A 20,117-nucleotide genomic window follows, 5' to 3' on the forward strand; every position below is an offset into this window, starting at 1 on the left:
CGAGTGAGTGGAAGTGGCAGGCAAGCTGAGCAGCGGCAGGAGGCGACCGACCCCGGCAGCCTTGGGGGAGGCCGGAAGGTGACAGCCGACCTCTGCGAAGGCAGGAGGTCTGGGATGCCGACGTCCGCGCCGCCGGGACGAGGGAGTCAAGGGCGGTCATTACGACTGGGTGGAGATACACTACTGAGGTGTTCTGAGGAGGGAAGAGAGCGCTGGTGTGACACCTAAATTCGAGAAAGAAACAGTTATTATTCTGCTTCCAGCTCTGCAAACGGGAGCCACAATAGTTTCAGCAGCAGGAGCAGCGGCGGCAGCAGATTGCCCAAGTTCAGGATGGTTCTCAGTTTCCCCTGGGTCATTTGCCGAAGATCCAGCCTTTTCCTAGTTCCGAAGTAGGGGAAAGAGTTTTTTTTTTTTTTTTTAAAGTTTTTTTCCCCCCTCCACTTTTTGCTTTCCTCATGGATGATAAAGAAAAATGTCTGTAATTTATATGAGAAAAACAACAATAATAATTATAACACGGGCTTAATAAAATTCCAACACGGAATAAACCCTCTACTCAAGTCTTTTCATTCTTTTTTTTTTTTTTTTGGGCGAGGTGTCTGCTCCCCTCGGCTCCCCGCTCGTTCCCCGCCCCCCGCCGCCCTCCCCGCAGCTCGCTTTCTCCGCCTCCTCGGCGATTGCCATCTGACAAGATCTCCAAATCAAAGTGATAAATCGCTCCAAACTTTTTTTGGCGGCGCTGAGATGTTGGAGGGGCGTCTAGCGCGCATGTGCGAAGGTGTCCAAACTGACAATGCTGGAGAGATAGCGAGTGTGGATTGAGAGAAAGGGAGAGAGGGAGGGAGAGTGAGGGAAAGAGAGAAAGAGAGTGTGTGGAAGAAAGTGTGTGTGTGTGTGTGTGAGAGAGAGAGAGAGAGAGAGAGAGAGGGAGAGGGAGGGAGAGAGGGGGAGAGAGAGAGAGAAAGAGAGAGAGAGGGAGGGAGCGAGAGGGAGAGAAAAAGAAGGAAAAGATCCAAGAAAAAAAAACCCCAACCACACACCAGCGGCTGCAGGACTGGGCACAGCATGAGATCCAAAGGCAGGGCAAGGAAACTGGCCACAAGTAGGTGCAATATCCCTTTTCTATTGGCTTTTCCCCCTCCTCTGCCATCTTGCATATCTGTCTCCAGCGCTCCGGGAGGGAGCGCGGGCTGCCTCTTGCGCCGGGGCCCGGGAGGAGGGCAGGCGCAGCGCAGCCCCAGCAACCTGCCGGTTCCAGCTTCCGAGCCCGGTCGTCCGCGCTCGCGCTGCTGGTCTAGGCGCCGGAGGAGCCCCGGCAGCCCTCAGCCCCGCGCACCGACCAGCTGTGGCAACCCCGGGGTGGGGGTGGGGGTGGGGGCGGCCAAGACGGGGGTGGGAGGAGGAGAGCGCGCGAGAGTGAGCGCGAAGGGGTGGGGTGGGGGGGGGGGAAGAGGCTAGGAGAGTCTCCCCCTCCCCTCCCCTTCCCCCCAGGCGGGGGAGAGTCGCCTCTGGCCAACCAGCTGGTCCCGGGGGTGGGAGGGGGAGCGGGGGTGGGGGGCGGGCAGGCGAAGGGAGCCTTCCCGAGCCTTCGTTCGTTTCTGGGGCTTGGGATGGGTGGCCGGCTGTGAGGGAGCCACAGTGGCGGCGGCGGCGGCGGGCGGCACTGGTGGAGTTGGGAAAAGTTGCGAGGCGGCCGCTGGAAGTTGCGCGGGCGGGCTGGCGGGCGGGCTGCGCCGAGCCGCGGCTGCAGTAGTGGGCGCTGTGCGCTCGGCCATGCTGGCCGGCGCGCGCGGCGCGGCGGGAGGACCCGGGCAGGGAGTGGGGGAGACAAAGGTGGGGGGGGGCTGAGTCGCGGGGTGAGGGGTACCACCACAGCCGAACTCCCGACTCCTCAGAGCCACTGGCAGGTGGGCCGCGAGGAGGCCCTGAAAGCGCGTGGAGAGCCGGGAATGGAGGGCGCGCGGCCAGCGGTTGCCGAGGAGTTGGGAGGGCGAGAGGGCGCTCTCCGAACCGCGAACCAGGGGCTGGCGGGGCGCCGAGCGACCCCCAGGGGGCGAGCTGCCCGAACGTTGGGTCGCGGAGGGGGTGCGGTTGAACCTCTCGCTCTGCTGGGTGCAGCCCGGGTCCCGGGTCAGGAACCCTCCCCGGCGCCCCCTGCCTGCCCAGTGCGTTGCAGCCTTAGTCACGCGGGACGAGGCCGCTTGGCTTTGGGGCTGGGGGCCGTGGGACCCTCATTCCTCACTCTTCCAGCCAAAGTATTGGGTGACTGTCCCGGCGTGGCCTGCCGAGCCGACACCATCCGACACGGCGTGTTGTGTAGGCAACACGGGTGGGTTTGTCCAAATGCTTCTACCCCCAATCTAAGGGGACTCGTGGCGCCGAGCCCTGGAGCAGCCCGCGGCGCCCTCAGCAGCGTCGGCACGCGGGGCTGGAGCTGCTCCCAGGGAGACCAGGCCGTCCCTGGTCCTCCTCACATTTGCACTTGGTGGAAACAGAACTGTACGCGCTTTGCTGGTAGACCAGAGACCAGAAATGAGAGATTGGGGAGGGGGTTGCATTTCCTCAGCGAGGTCCCCAGGCCCCCCTTCCCCGTCCCTGGCCGTTTAGAACCAGGTTTGGCAGGCGCTGCACGCCCCCCCCCAGGCGGTGGCCGCCCCTCGGCGGGCTCGGCGTGGCGGGCGGTGGGAGTCGGCGGGTGCCGGGCGTGATGCTGTCATCCTAGGAGCCCTTCCTTTCCGGCGCCTCGGACAGTCCTCACCCAAGCACTCCCGCACTCCGCAGTGCGTTTCCTTTCCTCCGAGCCTCAGGGGTCCACCTAACTGAGTCTCAATGGGTCAGGCGCCCATCTGTTTCTCTTTTGGGTCTTGTTTATTTCACTTCGGTGCGACAGCGTCAAAGCGCGCCAGTGCAACTGTTTTTCCCGTTTGCTTTTAAATGAGGCCGTTGTCTTAATTTTCCGCTGAGAGGGACTAAGTGTACAGACGCCCAGAGGCTTGAGGGCTCGGGTTCCCACCGACGACGGTTTAAGGGAGAGAGAGAGAGAGAGAGAGAGAGAGAATGAGAATGGTGGGGCGCGGAGAGCCTGTGTCTGCCGTGCCCAAGTCCGGAGCTGGACGCCCCAGGCACCGCGTCTCGTGGCCGGGTACCCAGCGAAGTGAAAGCAGAACACAAAACCTGCGACTTTTCTTGAGCAATGTTTTCAACCGTTGATTGCCAAGCAAACTGTGCGCTGCTGCATTAAAAATATTCCCGCATGTACAGGCCCCTCAACCCCCTCGTTTCCGATCCGGCGGTACTTGTCATTCAACCGGTGGGAGACCCCTTTCTCAGTCTGCGCCGTCTCTAAGGATACCGCGGCCGCGTTCTCAGAGTGGATCCCAACTCTCAACAACTTTCCTAGCTAAGCCTCAGATTCCCACTTGCACGGCTCCAGCTGTTGCTGTCGCCGCCGCTGCCGTTCTCAGAAGCGCAGCTTTGGGCAATTTTTCTGTGACAATCTGGGCAATAAAGGAAATCGTATGAAAACTACGGATTTTTTTGTATTTTAAATCGCTATTTCCTTCCCCCAGCTTAGCGCGTGGCGGAGGTGGTTGGTGACCCCTGCAGTGCAAAAGTCCAACGAAAACTTCGCTGTTCTTTCTGCGCACGGCTTCTTTTTCTTTCTGGGTTGGGAAGAGACAGTGTGACCATCCTTTAAAAAACGTAGATACCTGTATTGTGGCACAAGTGAACATTACAGTGAAAGCAAATCACATAGAAATAATTGTTTTCTCGATGGCTTGTTGTTCTTTTGGTCTGTTCTCGTGAATTTCTTTGGCGGCTGCAAGTCTTGAGTTGGTCTTAGTTCAGGTGCAGGAACCCATGGACCAAGACCAGAGACCACAGACCCTGAAAATGCCTACTAAAGTGACGCCGAGAAAGGCGGCACAAGTCAGTGGCCAACTTGTCCGGCTCATGTTTTACACAACAGTCGAAACCGATAAATTCGTTGTCAATCATTTGGGGAGGGAGACTTAAAATTTTAGCTAAAAAGATAAAGGAGAGAAAAGCAAGTAGGTCCACCTTTCTACTATCTAAAGCCCCTGGGTTTTATTTCCATCTTTAAGAAAAGAAAACCAAAAGCCCAGGCGACTCTGGCAGCGCCAGAGGCTTCGCAGCCGTTTTTTTTTTTTTTTTGGGCGGCTAGAGCAGCACCTGGGCCGTGCCAGAAATGCCAGTTGCAACTCTCCTAAATGGTTGGGAGGGAAGTGAGGTTGGGTCTGCCCAGCCGGTCCAGAGCCTGACACCCCATGGCCCCGGGCACCCCCCTTTCCCCCAAGTGACAGCCGGCAGGATTTCAATCACCGAAATGGACGAGTTGCACGGAGTAAACCCCCTGAGCTACTGGCCCCCCTGAAGTCTCGTAAAGACGCAGAAGGCTGTGTGATTAGCAGCACTGCGAGGCGGGAGGCACTTGTTACTTCTGCACTTAATCTCTGCTGAAGTAGGAAAGGTAGAAGCCGGCCTGTCTACCGCCCTAAGACTGCTCACCTCCGCAGCCTGGCAGCTAAGAAGCGGGGGCTCAGGCTTCTTCTGAACACCCGCCCACTTGGGTCTTCCTTCATCCAAGAAACCCAGATTCAAACAGAGATTTGTTTGCAAATATACGTGTATTTGTTTATTTCAGGCTGCTTTGGAGGAGGAAAAAACATTCTCTCTGCGGAGGCCGAGCCCCCTTCTAGGAAGGTGCTTTATTTGCCATTACTCGACCATTACCCCGGCTTAGGGCTTCTTTATTGCGTTTGGCACTTGGAGCCCAATCTTCCTGCAGCATTTTGATGTGTTTCGCCAAAAAAAAAAAAAAAAAAAAAAAAAAAAAACCAGAAAGAAAAAGAAAAATCTGTGTTTAGGGGAAGGTTAATTACGCTTCTCATTCCCTCCTCATCCCCAGCACTGTGGAAGAGGACGGCGTCATTAGCTGCTGGCGCTGGAAGGCTGGAAAGAAGTCTGTCCCCCAGGTTTTTGTTTAGCAGTGACTGGGGGGAGGGGGCGCACGTCTGGGCGAGGGGGCGCGCGTGAGGGTGCTTAGGAGCGCGCGCGTGTGTGTAGGAGTGCGTGAGTTCTGATACCCGGGAGCCCGGCTCTCCGCTTTCTCTGCCAAGGCCTCTCGAGGCGCCTCGGGACCGGCCTCCTCTGCCGAGGCTTCTAGAATAGCAGTTAACACGTCGTCCCACGACGTTTTTGGTTTCTTTCTTCTGATTTGAAGTTGAAGGTGGGACTTGGGTCTGTAAGCAGTTTCTCTTTGAAGCTGTTACTAGTTGAGGGTTTATTTCTTTTTGAAAAGTCAGGGCCAGGTTATTCGAGGTTGCAGTCGCGACCTGGGGCAGGAAGGCCACGGCTGGGGACGCCTGGTTTTGTGTTCCCGGCCGGCCGGCAGGCGAGGAGAGACGCAGAGCTGAAAGTAGTTGCTGCCCGGAGGCCTGGCTGACCGCCCTTTCTTGCCTCCACCTCCCTCATCTTTGTCTCAGCTGGAGGCGGGCCATGAGGTGGGCAAACTTGACTTGGCACCTTCTGGCCACCAGCTCTGCTCCCATTCTCAAGGTCCCCCAGTGCCTAGCAGAGCCCTGTTCCTAAGAGTCCAGCAGACCTCCCGTCCAACTACTCAAAACAGCCTGGTGCTGTGGCCCCCGATGGGCACAGAGATGGGGCTGGGTCCCCATGGAGGAGGGAGGCGGTGCTTACTCTGGGGGTCCCCTTCATATTCTCCCCCTCCCCGCCCTGCTGCGCAGCCCCTGGGCTCCAAGCTTTGGCCTGAAGTCTTCCTCTGCAACCTCAAGGGTGTGCTTGGCGCGCTCCTTCCCCGGAGCCGGGTGTGCGCTGACATTGTAAACACAAGCACACATATGCTCACACACTCACATGTACTGGGTTCGGGAACTCTCTCCCGCAGGGCAGGCCCCTTCCCTCGCCTAGGCCAGGGGTGGGGGGCTTCCAGGGGGCTGTCACGGTGTATTGGTGCTAGGCTTATTTTTCTAGAGTGGTGGTTAACCCTTCCTCGGCTGGAAGCTGCCTTCTAGGCATTTTCCAAAATGGTCTGTGGGGTCTGCTTTGCTTTTCTCCTGGGCGGCCCAGAATGAATCATTAGTTCCCTTTTGGCTTCCCCACTCCATTAGCCATGATCCTCTTTCTAAAATTAGATTTCCCCCTTCCCACTCTTCTGGCCTTCGAATCTACCAGGGATTCGCAAGGAAATTGGTTGTGTAGTGAGAACTAGTGAGAGAAGGAGGATAAAAAGGGACAAACACAGCCACCGCAAACAAGCCAGGGAGTCCTGGAGACAGTAGCGGTGTGGCCCTCCTGCCCACTCCTGGTTTGCATGCAGATTGCTATGGACACCCCCACCCCACCCCTAGTAAGTGAAAAAAAAGTGTAATCCTTGTTAATTACCTTTGCTTACATGCCATACAAGAAACTTCAGAGATGTGTCTATACAGGGAAGAAACTGTTTACAAAACTCTTTCAAAAGTGTGACATACTGCTCTAGTTCAGCACTAAAAAGCTAAACACACTTACCCTCCTTTGAAGTGCCCTGGCTGGGGCAGCGTATTTGAGTGTGGGTCAGATATTGCTGTGGGTATAACTAATGGCTTCTACCTATTTAGCTCAAGTGGGAGGAGAGAAAGGCCTGAATTCCTTGTCCAATGGGTCCCTCTGGAGACTGGGTTCTGGCTCCTCGCCAGTTCTGTACAATGTCAACATTGAATATTTGAATTCCCAGACTCTATTTAACAAGTTTCTAAATAAATAAACTCATTGTGTGTCTGTGTTTAAAATTATTTCACCTCTCTCATAAAAGCTATAGCATCTTATTACATTGGCCTTGCAAGTTGATTTTTTTTTTTTAATAAGCAAACAAACAGAGCTGAAGGCATTTTAGTAGCCAGATCTCCACAAAATGTATGTATTGCAGAGTCATTCTCACGTGTGGCTGGGTAGGAGCTATTTAGAGGGATCTTGGGCTATTCTGTGTGACCTGATAATGAATTATACTGAAAAACTAAGCCAAGTTCAGAAAGTCAGTGAAATATTAATCACGTCGAAATGGGTGCTTGACTCCAATTTGAGGGTCTTTAGATAGTTGATGATTTTGTCTGCTTGAGTCTTACAGGGGCCAGAGAGCCTCACTGGTGTGTCCTAAATGGGCATCTGTATACAGACAACTGCCTGGTCCCGTAGGTATGGACAGGTATAGAACTCTGTCCAGATGGAGTTTAGTTTCTGGGCATATTCTCTTTTCTGTATCTGTGTCTTTATCTGTAATTTGGAAGGAGGATATACACAGATATTATTCTCATATTTCAGTTTGTTAAAAAACCATGAGGCCTATGGTTTCATTAATTTCTCAACATTTGAAGTTTTGTGTTTTTATGCAGATAAGGAACAGTCATTCTAAGAAATACCTACTTAATTTACAAAAAGACAAGTTCTAGTTCTATGAAAGTGTGGACCCCATCTGGAGTTAGGAAAGAAAGTGGAATTTACTCTAATTTATATGTACAAAGTGTATTATTAAAACGAATGGGATTTGAAAGGGCACAAAGCAAAACCCATAACATTGTGCTGGTAATGTGGATAGCACAAAGCCAAGAAAAAAATACCACCAACTCATGCAAACCCTAAAATAGATTACAATGACCTCAGCCATTTTCATTTTCAGAAATAATAGCCGTGATTAAAATGGGGAGGGGGAGTGTTTTACTTGGAACCGTACTCTTCTGCATTATTGTAAAAACTGTTTTGTCGTTAAATATCTGGTTCATTATACAAAAACAAAAGGCAAGTGAATTTTTAATCAAGTTCTGGACTCTTCAAAAGTGGTCATTCTTGAATTACTTCTTATTTTGATTTTTGATATTATTCTTACTCATTAGCAAGCATGTTTTGGCTTGTCTATCAGGCAGTCCTTTGCTACTAATGTATAATGATTCTACAGGAGAAATCTATTTAGAAAAGAGATTTTATTAATGCTGTGAATAAATGCCTGAGTAGGGGTCATTGACTATTTAACAGGAAGAACCACAGCCTCCTTAACGTTGTTTGAGAACCTGCCTAAAGGAATTGACTTTGTATGTCAGTGTTGTTCAAATGATGACTTTTAGGGAACTCTTCGTAGGTAGCAGTGGCTGGGGCTTTGGCAATGGGCAGGCTTGTGAAACAAATATTAATGAACTCCTTCTGTGTGCTAAGCATGGACAAGCCACGTTCCCTGCTCTCGTGAATGTTACAAACATGCACGTTGGCATTTGAGTCTGGGTGTGATCCCTGATTAAATAGCCAGGTCATCTTCAAGTTATTGAATGCCTCGGAGCCTCTATATCTCTGCTTGTGAACTGGAAGTAATAATACTTTCCTCCCTGGGTTGCTGTTAGGGTTAATCTGGGAAATGTGTGCAAAGCAACTAAGTCACATGCAATCACTCAATAAATCTTAGTCACTTCCCTTTTGATTTATCAGTTAAATTTTTTTGAAGAGGAAACATCGTTTCCCCTCTCCTGTTCTATTTTTTTTTTTTTGGTAGAAGATTTTGTATGTCTATAGTAGGCATTTTGCATGACTTCTCAATAAATTATGCCTTCAGAATGCAGGGAAGTCAGACCTAAAATTAACCTGTTTATAAAGGGACAATATCTAAATAAGAGATTTTAACTTGCTTCATAGGTATTGATACTGTATAGCCACACAGCCTAAAATTTAGTTGTGCATACTCCCCAGTTATTAGACTCAAATCCCTCCTGTATGAAAATGTTAACTTTTCATGGAATGAACTTGTAAGGTACTTCACTATCCTGGCTGAGATGCTTCTCTCTAAATGAGGAGATGGTACCGAGCAGAACTTGTCAACTGCGGTGCCTGTAGAGATTTTCAGGTACACTAAATGAGTGAGGCAAGTGGTGTAAGCGCTAAGCCCTCTCCTGTTTTTATTTAATTCCTCCACACCCAGTTTTTGTATTCCAGAACAGCAGGGAGAGGCGGGCACTGCAGCAAAGTGGCAGTTCAAAGCTCCTCTGAAGGTGGCAGTTGCTTGCTACTCTGCTGCAGGCCACTGCCACCCTTTGGATGAGAGGGCCCAGAACTTTTTATGTGAATTTTCTCTACTTTAAAATGCTGACTCCGTTTTTAAAAATCCTGCAGCCCCAACCAAACACCTCTGAATGCAATGTAGTTTGTGGATCACGGGTTTTCAATGTCTGGATTAACTTATTTCCAAAACTTCTTAAAAGTTGCAGTGTCTACGATATCCATAAGGTTTCCTGAATATTACCTTGTATTTTCAAGATCTGTATCTTCCTCCCCATCCCAAAGTTAATGTGTGTGTTTGCATGTGTGTATGTGTGTATGTTTTGATAGGTGGAAGTGCTTACCACAGAATCTGATATCTGGCCATTTATCTGGAAAAAGAGTCTTTCATGGCCATGTTGTGTCTTTCTCTCCATCCATGCTGCTTCATCATTAATTGGCTTAAGAAAATAAACTGAAACATCCCCTCCTCCTCTTGTAGCCACTGTCCACCATTCTCTCTTATTTCTCACTCAAGCCAATTCTTTGATTTGTGGGCTAGGGCCTGGGCATTAAATCATTAGGAGACAGTCGTCTGTGGTTTTCTATAGTGGTAGAAGTCATTTGGCTACTGTGGGTATTCAGAGGAAGAATTTGCCTCTGTCCTCCCAGGAGGATCCAGATGTCACCTCCTGAACATCTGCCCAGCTGATTTTTAAAACCTGAACCTAAGATGGACAAATTAGTTTTTAAGCGATGGATGTATTATTAGACAAGGATGACTTTTCTTATAAGGCTTTATATGTTCAGTTTGAAAATAAACACACCTTTCTCTATTTATTATCACTAGTTGTATTTCTAGCAGAGATCGAAGGTGAGTAACAGATAAAATTAAGTCCTAAGAACTAAAAGGGTAAGTTATGGTGATATAATACAATGGAATCTCCCAATAAAAGCTGCACTAAACACTTTATAGTACTAAATCAGTACTATAGTCAAAGGCCTTGTTGATGAATCCTTGCCACTACCAGTTAACATTGTTAAGAAAAGCATCAGCTAGTGTGGTGTTTCAGTGGAAGATTTTGAGTAGTGATTACCCTGCTTCCAAATATATCACTGGACTGTCAGATACTTGACTCCCAAGTTACACTCCTGATGTTGAAACCCAAATTCCTTAGCGGGGCTATTGGGGGCCTCCCACTCTTGAGTCAGAGGACTGTGATGACCCTGAGCCTAGGTGCTGAGTTAGATGTGCTTGGGTTCAAATCTTGGTTCTACTACTTACTGCTAGCTGGGAATAAAGGCAATCCGTTTAACTTTTCTGTGCTTCGATTTCTGTTCTCATGGACTGGAGACATCGCATGTGAGGATTTGATTAACTGATACACTTAGAGTGCCTTAACTATGTGTAAAATAAGAGCACAACACATGTTCCTTATTATTTCATTCACATTTCAGGCTTCTTTGTCTCCCTATTCAAGACATGTTCTATCAGCCTTACCTGTTTACTCATTCTGCTCCTCTCACTCGCGTGCCAGCCTACCTTTATGTTTCCACGTTGTGACCTTTGGTCATGGTGTTACCATAGTCTGTAACTCTATCCATGCTGTACTCTGATTGTTAAAATCTAACAAGTTCTTTAAGAATTCCTTTAAGTCCTTACTTCTTCACAATCACTCCTGATTATACCTAGAGATAGGACTTCTTGGTGTCACTTCATCCCAACAGTATGGAACTATCGTTTCCTCTCATCATTTTGGCATTTTATGATACCTTCTTGCTTTTATGGTCTATATCTTATTTTTCTGGCAAAGCTGTAACAATCCTGCAGAGCCCACTTCTGTTTTGCACAGTGCCTAGTATTCTGCTGTGCACATGGCAGATAACACAGCTAGGTGATGGTGGTTATCGATGGTCTTTGGTGGATTCTTCAATTTCTTTGCCTATAAAACCTGCACAGTTAGGTAATGTCAGCACCAGAACCCTGGGATATCTGACACTTTAATTGCATACTAAATCCACAATTGGCCTATTTTGACAGTGATAAACCACCTGGAAAGCACATTTGGAAAGTAAAGTATTATTCCTAATTTTCACCAATAATGTTCTTCGTTTTGCCAGTGCAGGTATAAACCATGGATCCTGACTTAAATCACAAATTGTTATTGATCTACACTTGATCTTAAGCTCAGTACTGGATCTGTTTCTGGAGAATGTCAGTGGAGTCAGGAAAGAGATGGTGAAATAGTTTGTGGACTCATGTAACTCTTCAGGGATTTGGGGATATTCAGCTTACAAAAGTCATCAGAAGCCAAGTTTTTACATAAATCCTAAACTCAGTTGAGATAGTATTAATATAGAAGACAGCAACAGAATTTTGTGGTGTATATTAATGCACATTTATAGTTAGAGTCAAACTATTTAAGGTTGACAAATGATATTGTATTGAATCTTGTGTCACTGATTAAATTAACTCTCCCTTAACTCTGTCCTCTAAATTCAAATGCAAACATGACATGTCTCTCTCCCTCACCCTTCTTTCCTTTAACTTCTTCCCCATTTCACAAACCTGTCACCCCTATGGAGCAAATAGGATTGTGCCTTGCACAAGTGTCCACAAGTTCCAGATGATTTCAGGGTTTCAGTGTCTGTTAGGTTAAGACTTTTCTTTCACCAAGACCAGCCAGGTGTGACTTTTTGTTCTGTTCTTAGGACTGCTCTTAAGTCAATGGGAGCCCCTTGAAATGAGAGTAGGGGCTGAGAACCATGACTATTGTGCTTCAGTACTGATTGTAGACTTTACCGTTGGCAGGAGCTATGAAATTAATTAGTAATAAAGTGTTTTGTAAGAAATGAGCAAAGGGATGGAGTAATTATCTCAGATTCAGCTAGGGTCATGATTTGTGAACTTATTTTAGGTTCCAGACCCCTGTGAGAATCTGAAGAAAGGTTGGGAGTCTCTTTCCAGAAAATGCTCACATGATAGGAATTTTCATATAATTTCAGCAGTTCTTAGACTTCTGAATTTCAGTCAGAGATATGACTTACTCATGTGTTTGGACTTGATTCACCCTAGTATATTTATTATGTAACATCTTAATGTCCTTATCAATCTTTTCTCATTACCTTAGAAACATATTTTTTCTGATTACAAAATTTATGCACAATAAATAATTAAAGCTACCAGAATGTATCATACAGAAAATGAAAGTTTTCATTCCTTTGTCATGCTCTGCCTGCAGATGAGCATTGTTCATCCTTTAGTCTAAACTCATACAGGTTTCTTCTCTGTACATACCAGGATACTTCCAAATGTTTGTGGAAAATGGAATTGAAAGATAAGTTTATTTTGATGCAAAACAATTGAAATCCATCCGTACAAATGGTCTTTGAGAAGTTCATGCAAATATGTGTACTGTGAAAGAGCTATGCATGGATTTCAAGAATTTTTTTTCTCCAAATGAACTTATCTTCCAGTTCAGTTTTTCCACAGACATTTTGAAGTACCCTACTGTGTTAGCGTCTACGTGCCTATAGATTTATTATGTTCTCCAGTAACTTGCTTTTTCTTCTTTAAAACTTAATAATATACCTCAGACATTTTCCTCTTGCCAGTACTTATCAATCTAACATATTCTGTTTAAAGGCAGCAGATCTCCCATTGTGTAGATGTAACACATTTTTCTGAGCCCGTCCCCTATAGTTGACATTTGGGTAGTTTCCAGTTTTCAGAAAAGAACAGACAGAGAAATTCCTCAAACCAGGACTCTAAGGGAAAATGAAAGTGAAGTCTACAATTAAAGGAAGCTCACAGTTCAGGGTGAAGTGTGCTGGCCTCTGAGACACGGGCACAGCAGGGCTCTGGGGAGGTCACAGTGGGTTGCCTCAGCCTGTCAGGACAGATCAGATTTCTAGGCATCTCTACCCGCTGGAGGATCAATGGTCTAAGTCCAGAGCCAAGGTACATCTTTGTAAGAGCCACGGAGATCTATCTGTGGTATTTCAAGCTCACTGGACTGTTCTAGACCTCATATTCATGCCCCGTTTCCATTTTCTTCTGATGCTTGGAACAGGCTGTAGCTGAAATCAATCCAGATAGCCCCAAGTGGAGAAGGATAAGTTGTTAGCATTTCAAGTCTCAAGGTTTTTTGTTTGTTTGTTTGTTTGTTTTTCCTTTTAAAGATATTTCCTCACTTGTGTGGTATATTATTATGATACTGCCCTACGTTGTGCATATATCTTAAGCCAATTGATGCAACTAGATGAATGCAGAAGGTTATTTGACATTAATCTAAATGTTTTTGATGTTCTGTAAAAAACCCACATAATTTCTAATGTAGGAACTGGAAAGACAATTTTTATAGGAAAATGTTTTTCACTGGGTAACCAGACTATGGGAAAATTTTTATAATGGAAACTATCTCTTACTTTTAACTATAGCATAAAAAATATGACAGTATAATGTTACACACTAAAGCCCATCAGATGCAAAATTCCAGTTTTTGATTATAAGTTATAAACCAGGATAGAGAGACTTCTGAAAAGTGGTTTTCTTTGGCAATGATATTGTTTATTAAATATAAGAAATTCAGAAAAAATTAGTTCAGCCCATTCCTTTACACAGAAGGTTACAAAAATGGGTTTTGGTTCTACTGGGTACTACTTTGCTTATTATAGCTCATTGGATTATATTAGATTAAAAATGCACTAGACATTTTAGATTGGATTTAAAAGGTAACATTCATGGAATTAAAATTTAATCATATAAATATTCTTAAGAATTAATTTACCTTGCAGTATTGATTCCTTAGAGTACAGTATTTGTTCTATGTTTGTATCTTTTCTGTGGATGCATAAAGGTTTTCTATGGGGGCATTATTCTATTTACATTTTTCAAAGTATATTTTAACCTAGGTCATATTGAGTCAGCAGTTATAGAGTGCCTAATATAGATAAGGCAGGATGAACAAAATCCTAGAAACAGCCATCTCCCAAATGTAGTGAACATCAGTATTTGAAAGACATTTACAATGGTTTATTAATAGAGACAAAGGTGACCATGTACCTGTGGCTGGTTGTCAATGACTGCCAAATATCTCTGGGATTTGGAATGTTGGATCCTTTGTTTACTTCTTCTCCAACTATTTTGTTCTCCAGATTTTTTGTTAACATTGTGAAGCTACACATTTGCTTCAGTGCCATTCTATGAATTTAGTGTCTTCCATCTGCAAATAACATCATACTTCACTTCTTCAGTACCTGTCAGATGTGGGGGTCTTTGCTGCCTCACTGAGTTCTTTGCATGTTACTGCTGCTATGGTTTTCATTCAAGATACTTAAAAACAGGGGAGTAGGCTGTTAGCTTAGTGTTTAGGATGCCCTTGACCCGCATTAGAGTACCTAGGTTTGATTCCTGGCTCCATTCCTGATTCCAGCTTCCTGATAATACATACTCTGGGAGGCAGCAGTGATGGCCAAGTAATCAGGTTTGTGCCTCCCAAATGGGAGACCTGGATTGAAGGCCTGATTTCTGGCTTTTGCAGGCATTTGGGAGAGTGAACCAATAGATGGGGTCTATCTCTCTCTCAAAAAGAAAACAATAGCAATAGCAATAACAACAACAAAACCCCCAAAAATAAAAAACTTGAAAACAAAACCAAGCAGCCAGAATTGTATTGCAGCAGGTTAGGCTGCTGTCTGTGTTGCTAGTATCCCATAAGAGTGCTGATTTGAGTTCTGGTTGCTCTGTTTCTGATCCAACTCCCTGCTAATGCACCTGGGAAAGAGTGGAAGATGGCCAAGTTCTTGGGCCCTTGCACCATGTGAAAGATCCAGATGAAACTTCCAGGCTTCAGCCTGGTCCAACCTTGGCTGTTGTGGCCATTTGGGGAGTGAACCAGTTGATAGAAGATCTCTCTCTGTCTTTCTCTCTCTCCTCTCTCTGGAACTCTCCCTTTCAATAATAAATAAATCTTTATAAAAGTCAAGCCCTTTATGAGTATCATCCATCCAACAACTGTTTATTGAGTGCCTATAAATATGTATCAACAGAAAGCAGCAGTGACAAGGCTGCCCCCCCCCCCCCCCCCGGGAACTCTCATTCCAGAGGAGACAAGAGATTAGGGTCATATACTACCAGATATTCCTTTGTGGTATGAACATATAGAGAATCCCCACTGACCTTGTTGTAGAAGAATGAGTGAAGATTGGAGAAGATCTTTTTGAGAAGGTGACATGTGAGCAGAGAGCTAAATGAGAAGAATGTTTACTAAATGTTGGAAGTGTCACACATCCAAGCTCAGAGTATGGTGGGCATATTCATGTGCCTCGTACTTTGTCTTTGGACGGAAACAGATAAGGGATAAAGATTATTAACAACATTGATTTCAGCTTTGTTGAGTGTATTCTGGTTATTATATATTTATGGATATCATATCTGCATTTTTTTTGACAGGCAGAGTGGACAGTGAAAGAGAGAGACAGAGAGAAAGGTCTTCCTTTTTGCTGTTGGTTCACCCTCCAATGGCTGCCGCGGCCGGCGTGCTGCGGCCTGCGTACCGCGCTGATCTGATGGCAGGAGCCAGGTACTTCTCCTGGTCTCCCATGTGGGTGCAGGGCCCAAGGACTTGGGCCATCCTCCACTGCACTCCCGGGCCACAGCAGAGAGCTGGCCTGGAAGAGGGGCAACCGGGACAGAATCCGGCGCCCTGACCGGGACTAGAACCCAGTGTGCCGGCGCCATAGGGCAGAGGATTAGCCTAGTGAGCCGCAGTGCCAGCCAATATCTGCATTTAACTGACTCCAAAACCTAGGAACCAGGGTAAAGATATTTGTGTTTTCCTTTATAGATAGATGTAAGAAGTGGGATTTTTATGTTTGATCTACAGACACTGGGTTAGTAGCAGTATCAGAATAGCATGTTAAATTTCTTCTCCCATAATTCAGTCCAGTTGAACAAATACGTATTGAATATATGTTAAATAGCCCAAACCAAGCACTGTGTTAGGCACTGTGCATACAAAGAAATAAAGTATGTTTCCTGCCCTTGAAGACTTGATAGTCTAGTGGGAGAAACAGACATGTGGACAGATGCTTTTAGTCCAGTAGGGTAAGGGCAGGACCTTTTTCCACTGAACCACAATGATATGAACAGTAGTATGTGACATATGGTATACCCTCATTTCACATCAATTCTTGAAAAAACATTCCTCAAATTACACCCCTCTAAACAGAAAATAATATATGTTTCAAATTTGAGGGTTAAACGTTTATTTGTGTTTATTTGTGTTTACTGTTCTTTTAGACATGTTTCTAAATTTATCTTATGAATTTTCCAATGCCTAATATGAAGGCAATTTGTATATTAGATTGGCAAGTAACTATTTCTGAAAGGTCTACTCATTACATTTATTGTCAGGGAAATGCTGATTGTAATAACTGAGTAAGAAAACAGGTGTATGACCCACAGCCTTGAGTCTACAGATGGGCAAATTATTATTCTTGTCCTCACCAGTTTAGCATACTCTATCCCCTGAGCAGTTAGAACAAGCTTTCCTATCACTGTTCAAGAAGTTCTGTTTGGAAGATCACCAAAAATTTCCTCCAGTTCCTTGTCATTTGTTGCACTGTTGGAGAGCAAAGATCTGATCAAAACATTCCAAGTGAAGTCTCGATGATTTCAAAAGGTGCATCAAACTTCTAGGTTCTATTTTTATTCAGTAGAAGATAGTGCTACCCAAAGATACATGTGAACTCAGAGAAGTGGCTTTTCCTTCAGGCTGACATGTGATTCTGTTGTTTGTAAAACAGAAATAAGCATAAAGAGCACCGCCCTCTCTTCCAACTCCTTGCCAACCATCTTGCAGAGCTGTGTGTATGCATCCAAGTCAATGTTCCAGCCACACTCAGCTTGGCACAGAAATCAGTGCATACAGCATCATTACTTCTGGGCACAGTCTGAAATTCTGAGCAAAACTCCCAGTTTGCCTAGATCCATATGATGTGTGTGACTTAAGCCTACTGTTGATAATGTTGTGATATTAAAACACCAGTATAGATGTTGTTTCGCTCATGAAGCAGCATTCTATCTTGTTTCTATGACCTAGAAATACTGAGTAGATGGATGGGAAATGTCAAGGGTAAAAGCATTATGTGTCTAGGGTTTTCAAAGGGCTTCATGCAGCTCTCCCTTCCTGCCCTTGAGAGATGGTAACCTCCGTCACCAAGGTTTTGCCCTGAAGAAAAGACAATACCCTGATATCTAAATACAATACAATGAGCTGCATCTTTGTCAACCTTACAGGTGAATCGTAGGTGTGAGTCAGCACTTGCAGACTGCTTCCAGGATGTGTGGAATATGTGGCCATTTGCTTCTTTCTACTGCTTTCAGAACAATTTGCTTGAATGTCATAATGTCTCATTATATAGGTTTGACATTTAATCGAAAGCTTGCAAGAGTGCTTTGAGCCTTGTCCACCTTGAAGATAGACTCTTCCTGTTTCCTTAGATGTGATCATCTCAAACGTTCAGTATACTTTGGACACCCTGGGCCTGTTTTCTGGTGGATGATGCTGGCTGGGCAGTCAGGACCTAAGGGGTTTGCTACTTATCAACACCAGCATGATGTCTACAGCAGGTGTCTGAGTCTCTGAGCCTCAAGTATAAGATAGGAACAAGGAGTTGAGCATTTGGTGCAGTGGTTAAGATGCTGCTTGGGATGTTTGCATCCCACATCAGAATGCCTGAGTTTGAGTCCTGGGTGTGCTCCAACTTCTTGCTAATGCTTAGCTTGGGATACAGCAGGTAATGGTTCAAGTACGTGAGTCCTTGTCACATATAGGAGATCTGGCTTGAGTTTCTAGCTCTTGTCTTTGGCTTGTCCTAGCCATTGCAGGCATCTGGGGGAGTGAACCAGCAGATGGGAGTGCTCTCTCTATGGCTCTCTCTCTGCCTTTCAAATAAAACAAAAATAAATAAAACAAACAACAATTAAAAACAAAACAAAATGAAAGGAACAACAATTACCTTTGTTTTGGCTCCCTCCAGAGTAGTAATGTTAAAGTAAGATGACATAAGTATCAATTTTTTTTTTTTTTTGACAGGCAGAGTGGACAGTGAGAGAGGGAGAGACAAAGAGAAAGGTCTTCCTTTGCCGTTGGTTCACCCTCCAATGGCCGCTGCGGCCGGCGCACCACGGCCAGCGCACCGCGCTGATCCGAAGGCAGGAGCCAGGTGCTTCTCCTGGTCTCCCATGTGGGTGCAGGGCCCAAGTACTTGGGCCATCCTCCACTGCACTCCCGGGCCATAGCAGAGAGCTGGCCTGGAAGAGGGGCAACCGGGACAGAATCCGGCGCCCTGACCGGGACTAGAACCCAGTGTGCCGGCGCCGCAAGGCGGAGGATTAGCCTATTGAGCCATGGCGCCGGCCCATAAGTATCAACTTTTATAAGCTGTGGAGAGCTGTGTAAATTTAGCATCTTATAAATCCTAGAAATTATAGAATATTAAAAATGCTAACAAACAGGATTAAGAATGTTGGCTCTGGAGCCACATTATTAAGGTTGAAGTCTTGGCTCTACTACTAGTTAGCTGTGTAGTCACAGGCAAGCTCCTTAGCCTTGCTGTGCCTCAGTTTCTTCATCTGTAAAAGGGGGTTAATTTACAAGTGATAATGCCAGTCAAGATTATTGGGTGTTTGTGTATGATTGTGGTTAATCCTCATGCCTCTATGAGGTGGGAGATATTATTGTCTTGGCTTAAACTGGAAGATTCTAGAGACAAGTTGGGTATCTGCTCCAGGCCTCTCACCTTAAGCACAGAGCTAGGACTCATACCTGGATCTGCTTGACACTAAAGCCAAGAACTTAATCTGAACACGCCCCACCTTATTGTTTTTTCTACAGAAATAGAAGTGGGAAATTACTTTGTTTAGGCATCCCAGAGCTCATAAAATATGATTTTTCGTAGGAGAATCTTCCAGATAGAGAAATGATTTCATAAATCTCTTAGGAAAGGGGGATTTTGCTGCAGTTCATCTGGGTAATCTCTCCATGACAGGGACTGGTCTTCTCTTGGCCTTTCCTTTTTCTTGCTGGACTTATTTGCACTGTGGTTTTCCATCACATTCTGCTTCTGGTTTCATCTAGGGAACTCTCCAAGTCTTTGTTGAATGAATGACTTAGTGATACTTCATTACTTCATTTCCTGAAATCACAAGCTAATTATACCTTACGATTTACCAGCGGGTGGTGCTGGATTCAGATTTCCATTTTCTCAACAATGTTCTGTGACCGTAAGCTTGCTCAAGCTCACCAACTTGTTTTTGAGGCAGAGAAAGAAAGCCACAACTTTCTGAATCTTTCTCCTTTCTTGTACATCTGAATCCAAGTCCTGTTTACTCATCCTCAACTTTGTTTTAATATCCAAATCACTTGGGCTTTGCAACACAGTATTTGACCCAAAGCATCATTGAATGATCTTGGGATTAGCAAGGGGAGGGCTTAATGTATTCTCAGATCTAGTCCTTTTTAAAAAAATTTTTTGAGGTGGTCCTGGCACTGTGGTGCAGCAAGCAGTGCCGGCATCCCATATGGGCACTGGTTCAAGTCCCTGCTGCTCCACTTCTTAGCCAGCTCTCCGCTATAGCCTGAGAAAGCAGTAGAAGATGACTCAAGTCCTTGGGCCCCTACACTCATGTGGGAGACCCAGAAGAAGCTCCTGGCTCCTGGCTTCGGATTGGCACAGCTCCGGCCGTTGCAGCCATCTGGGGAGCGAACTAGCGGCTAGAAAACTTCTCTCTCTGTTTCGACCTCTCTCTGTAATTCTTTCAAATAAATAAAATAAATCTTAAAAAAATTTTTTTTGAGGGAGAGGGCTGTGGACAAATTAAAAGATTTTCAAATGTGGCTGCATTGAATTTCTTGGACAACTTAGAAATACTGTCCATCCTCAAACCAATTAAATCAGAATCTATGGGGGGTGAGGTGCAGGCAGTGGGGAGCAGCGTGAGTCCTGGACATAAACTGGGAAGAAGGAAGTCATTTTGACAAAAAAAATAGGGACATGCAAGGCAGCTCCAA

At 45.7% G+C, this 20,117-nt stretch overlaps 1 protein-coding gene across 14 annotated transcripts in view; it reads left to right on the forward strand.

The window, feature by feature from the left end:
* The first annotated feature begins 678 nt into the window (after nucleotides 1–678).
* The window catches only part of MECOM (MDS1 and EVI1 complex locus), a 591,497-nt gene continuing 572,058 nt past the window's right edge, over nucleotides 679–20,117 (forward strand). For 10 of the 14 annotated variants that reach the window (XM_070072544.2, XM_089330972.1, XM_070072546.2 and 7 more), the window contains exon 1: nucleotides 690–1,105. In XM_070072544.2, coding sequence (XP_069928645.1) covers nucleotides 1,069–1,105 — 37 coding nt within the window. In that variant the 5' untranslated portion in view covers nucleotides 690–1,068. Of the gene's footprint in view, nucleotides 1,106–20,117 lie in introns of all 14 variants that reach the window. The other 4 variants (XM_070072545.2, XM_089330973.1, XM_070072547.2 and 1 more) reach the window with 1 other exon arrangement.

The sequence above is a fragment of the Oryctolagus cuniculus genome, chromosome 4, assembly GCF_051225735.1.
Source record: "Oryctolagus cuniculus isolate XC-2025 breed Fujian yellow rabbit chromosome 4, ASM5122573v1, whole genome shotgun sequence".
Lineage (NCBI taxonomy): Eukaryota > Metazoa > Chordata > Mammalia > Lagomorpha > Leporidae > Oryctolagus > Oryctolagus cuniculus.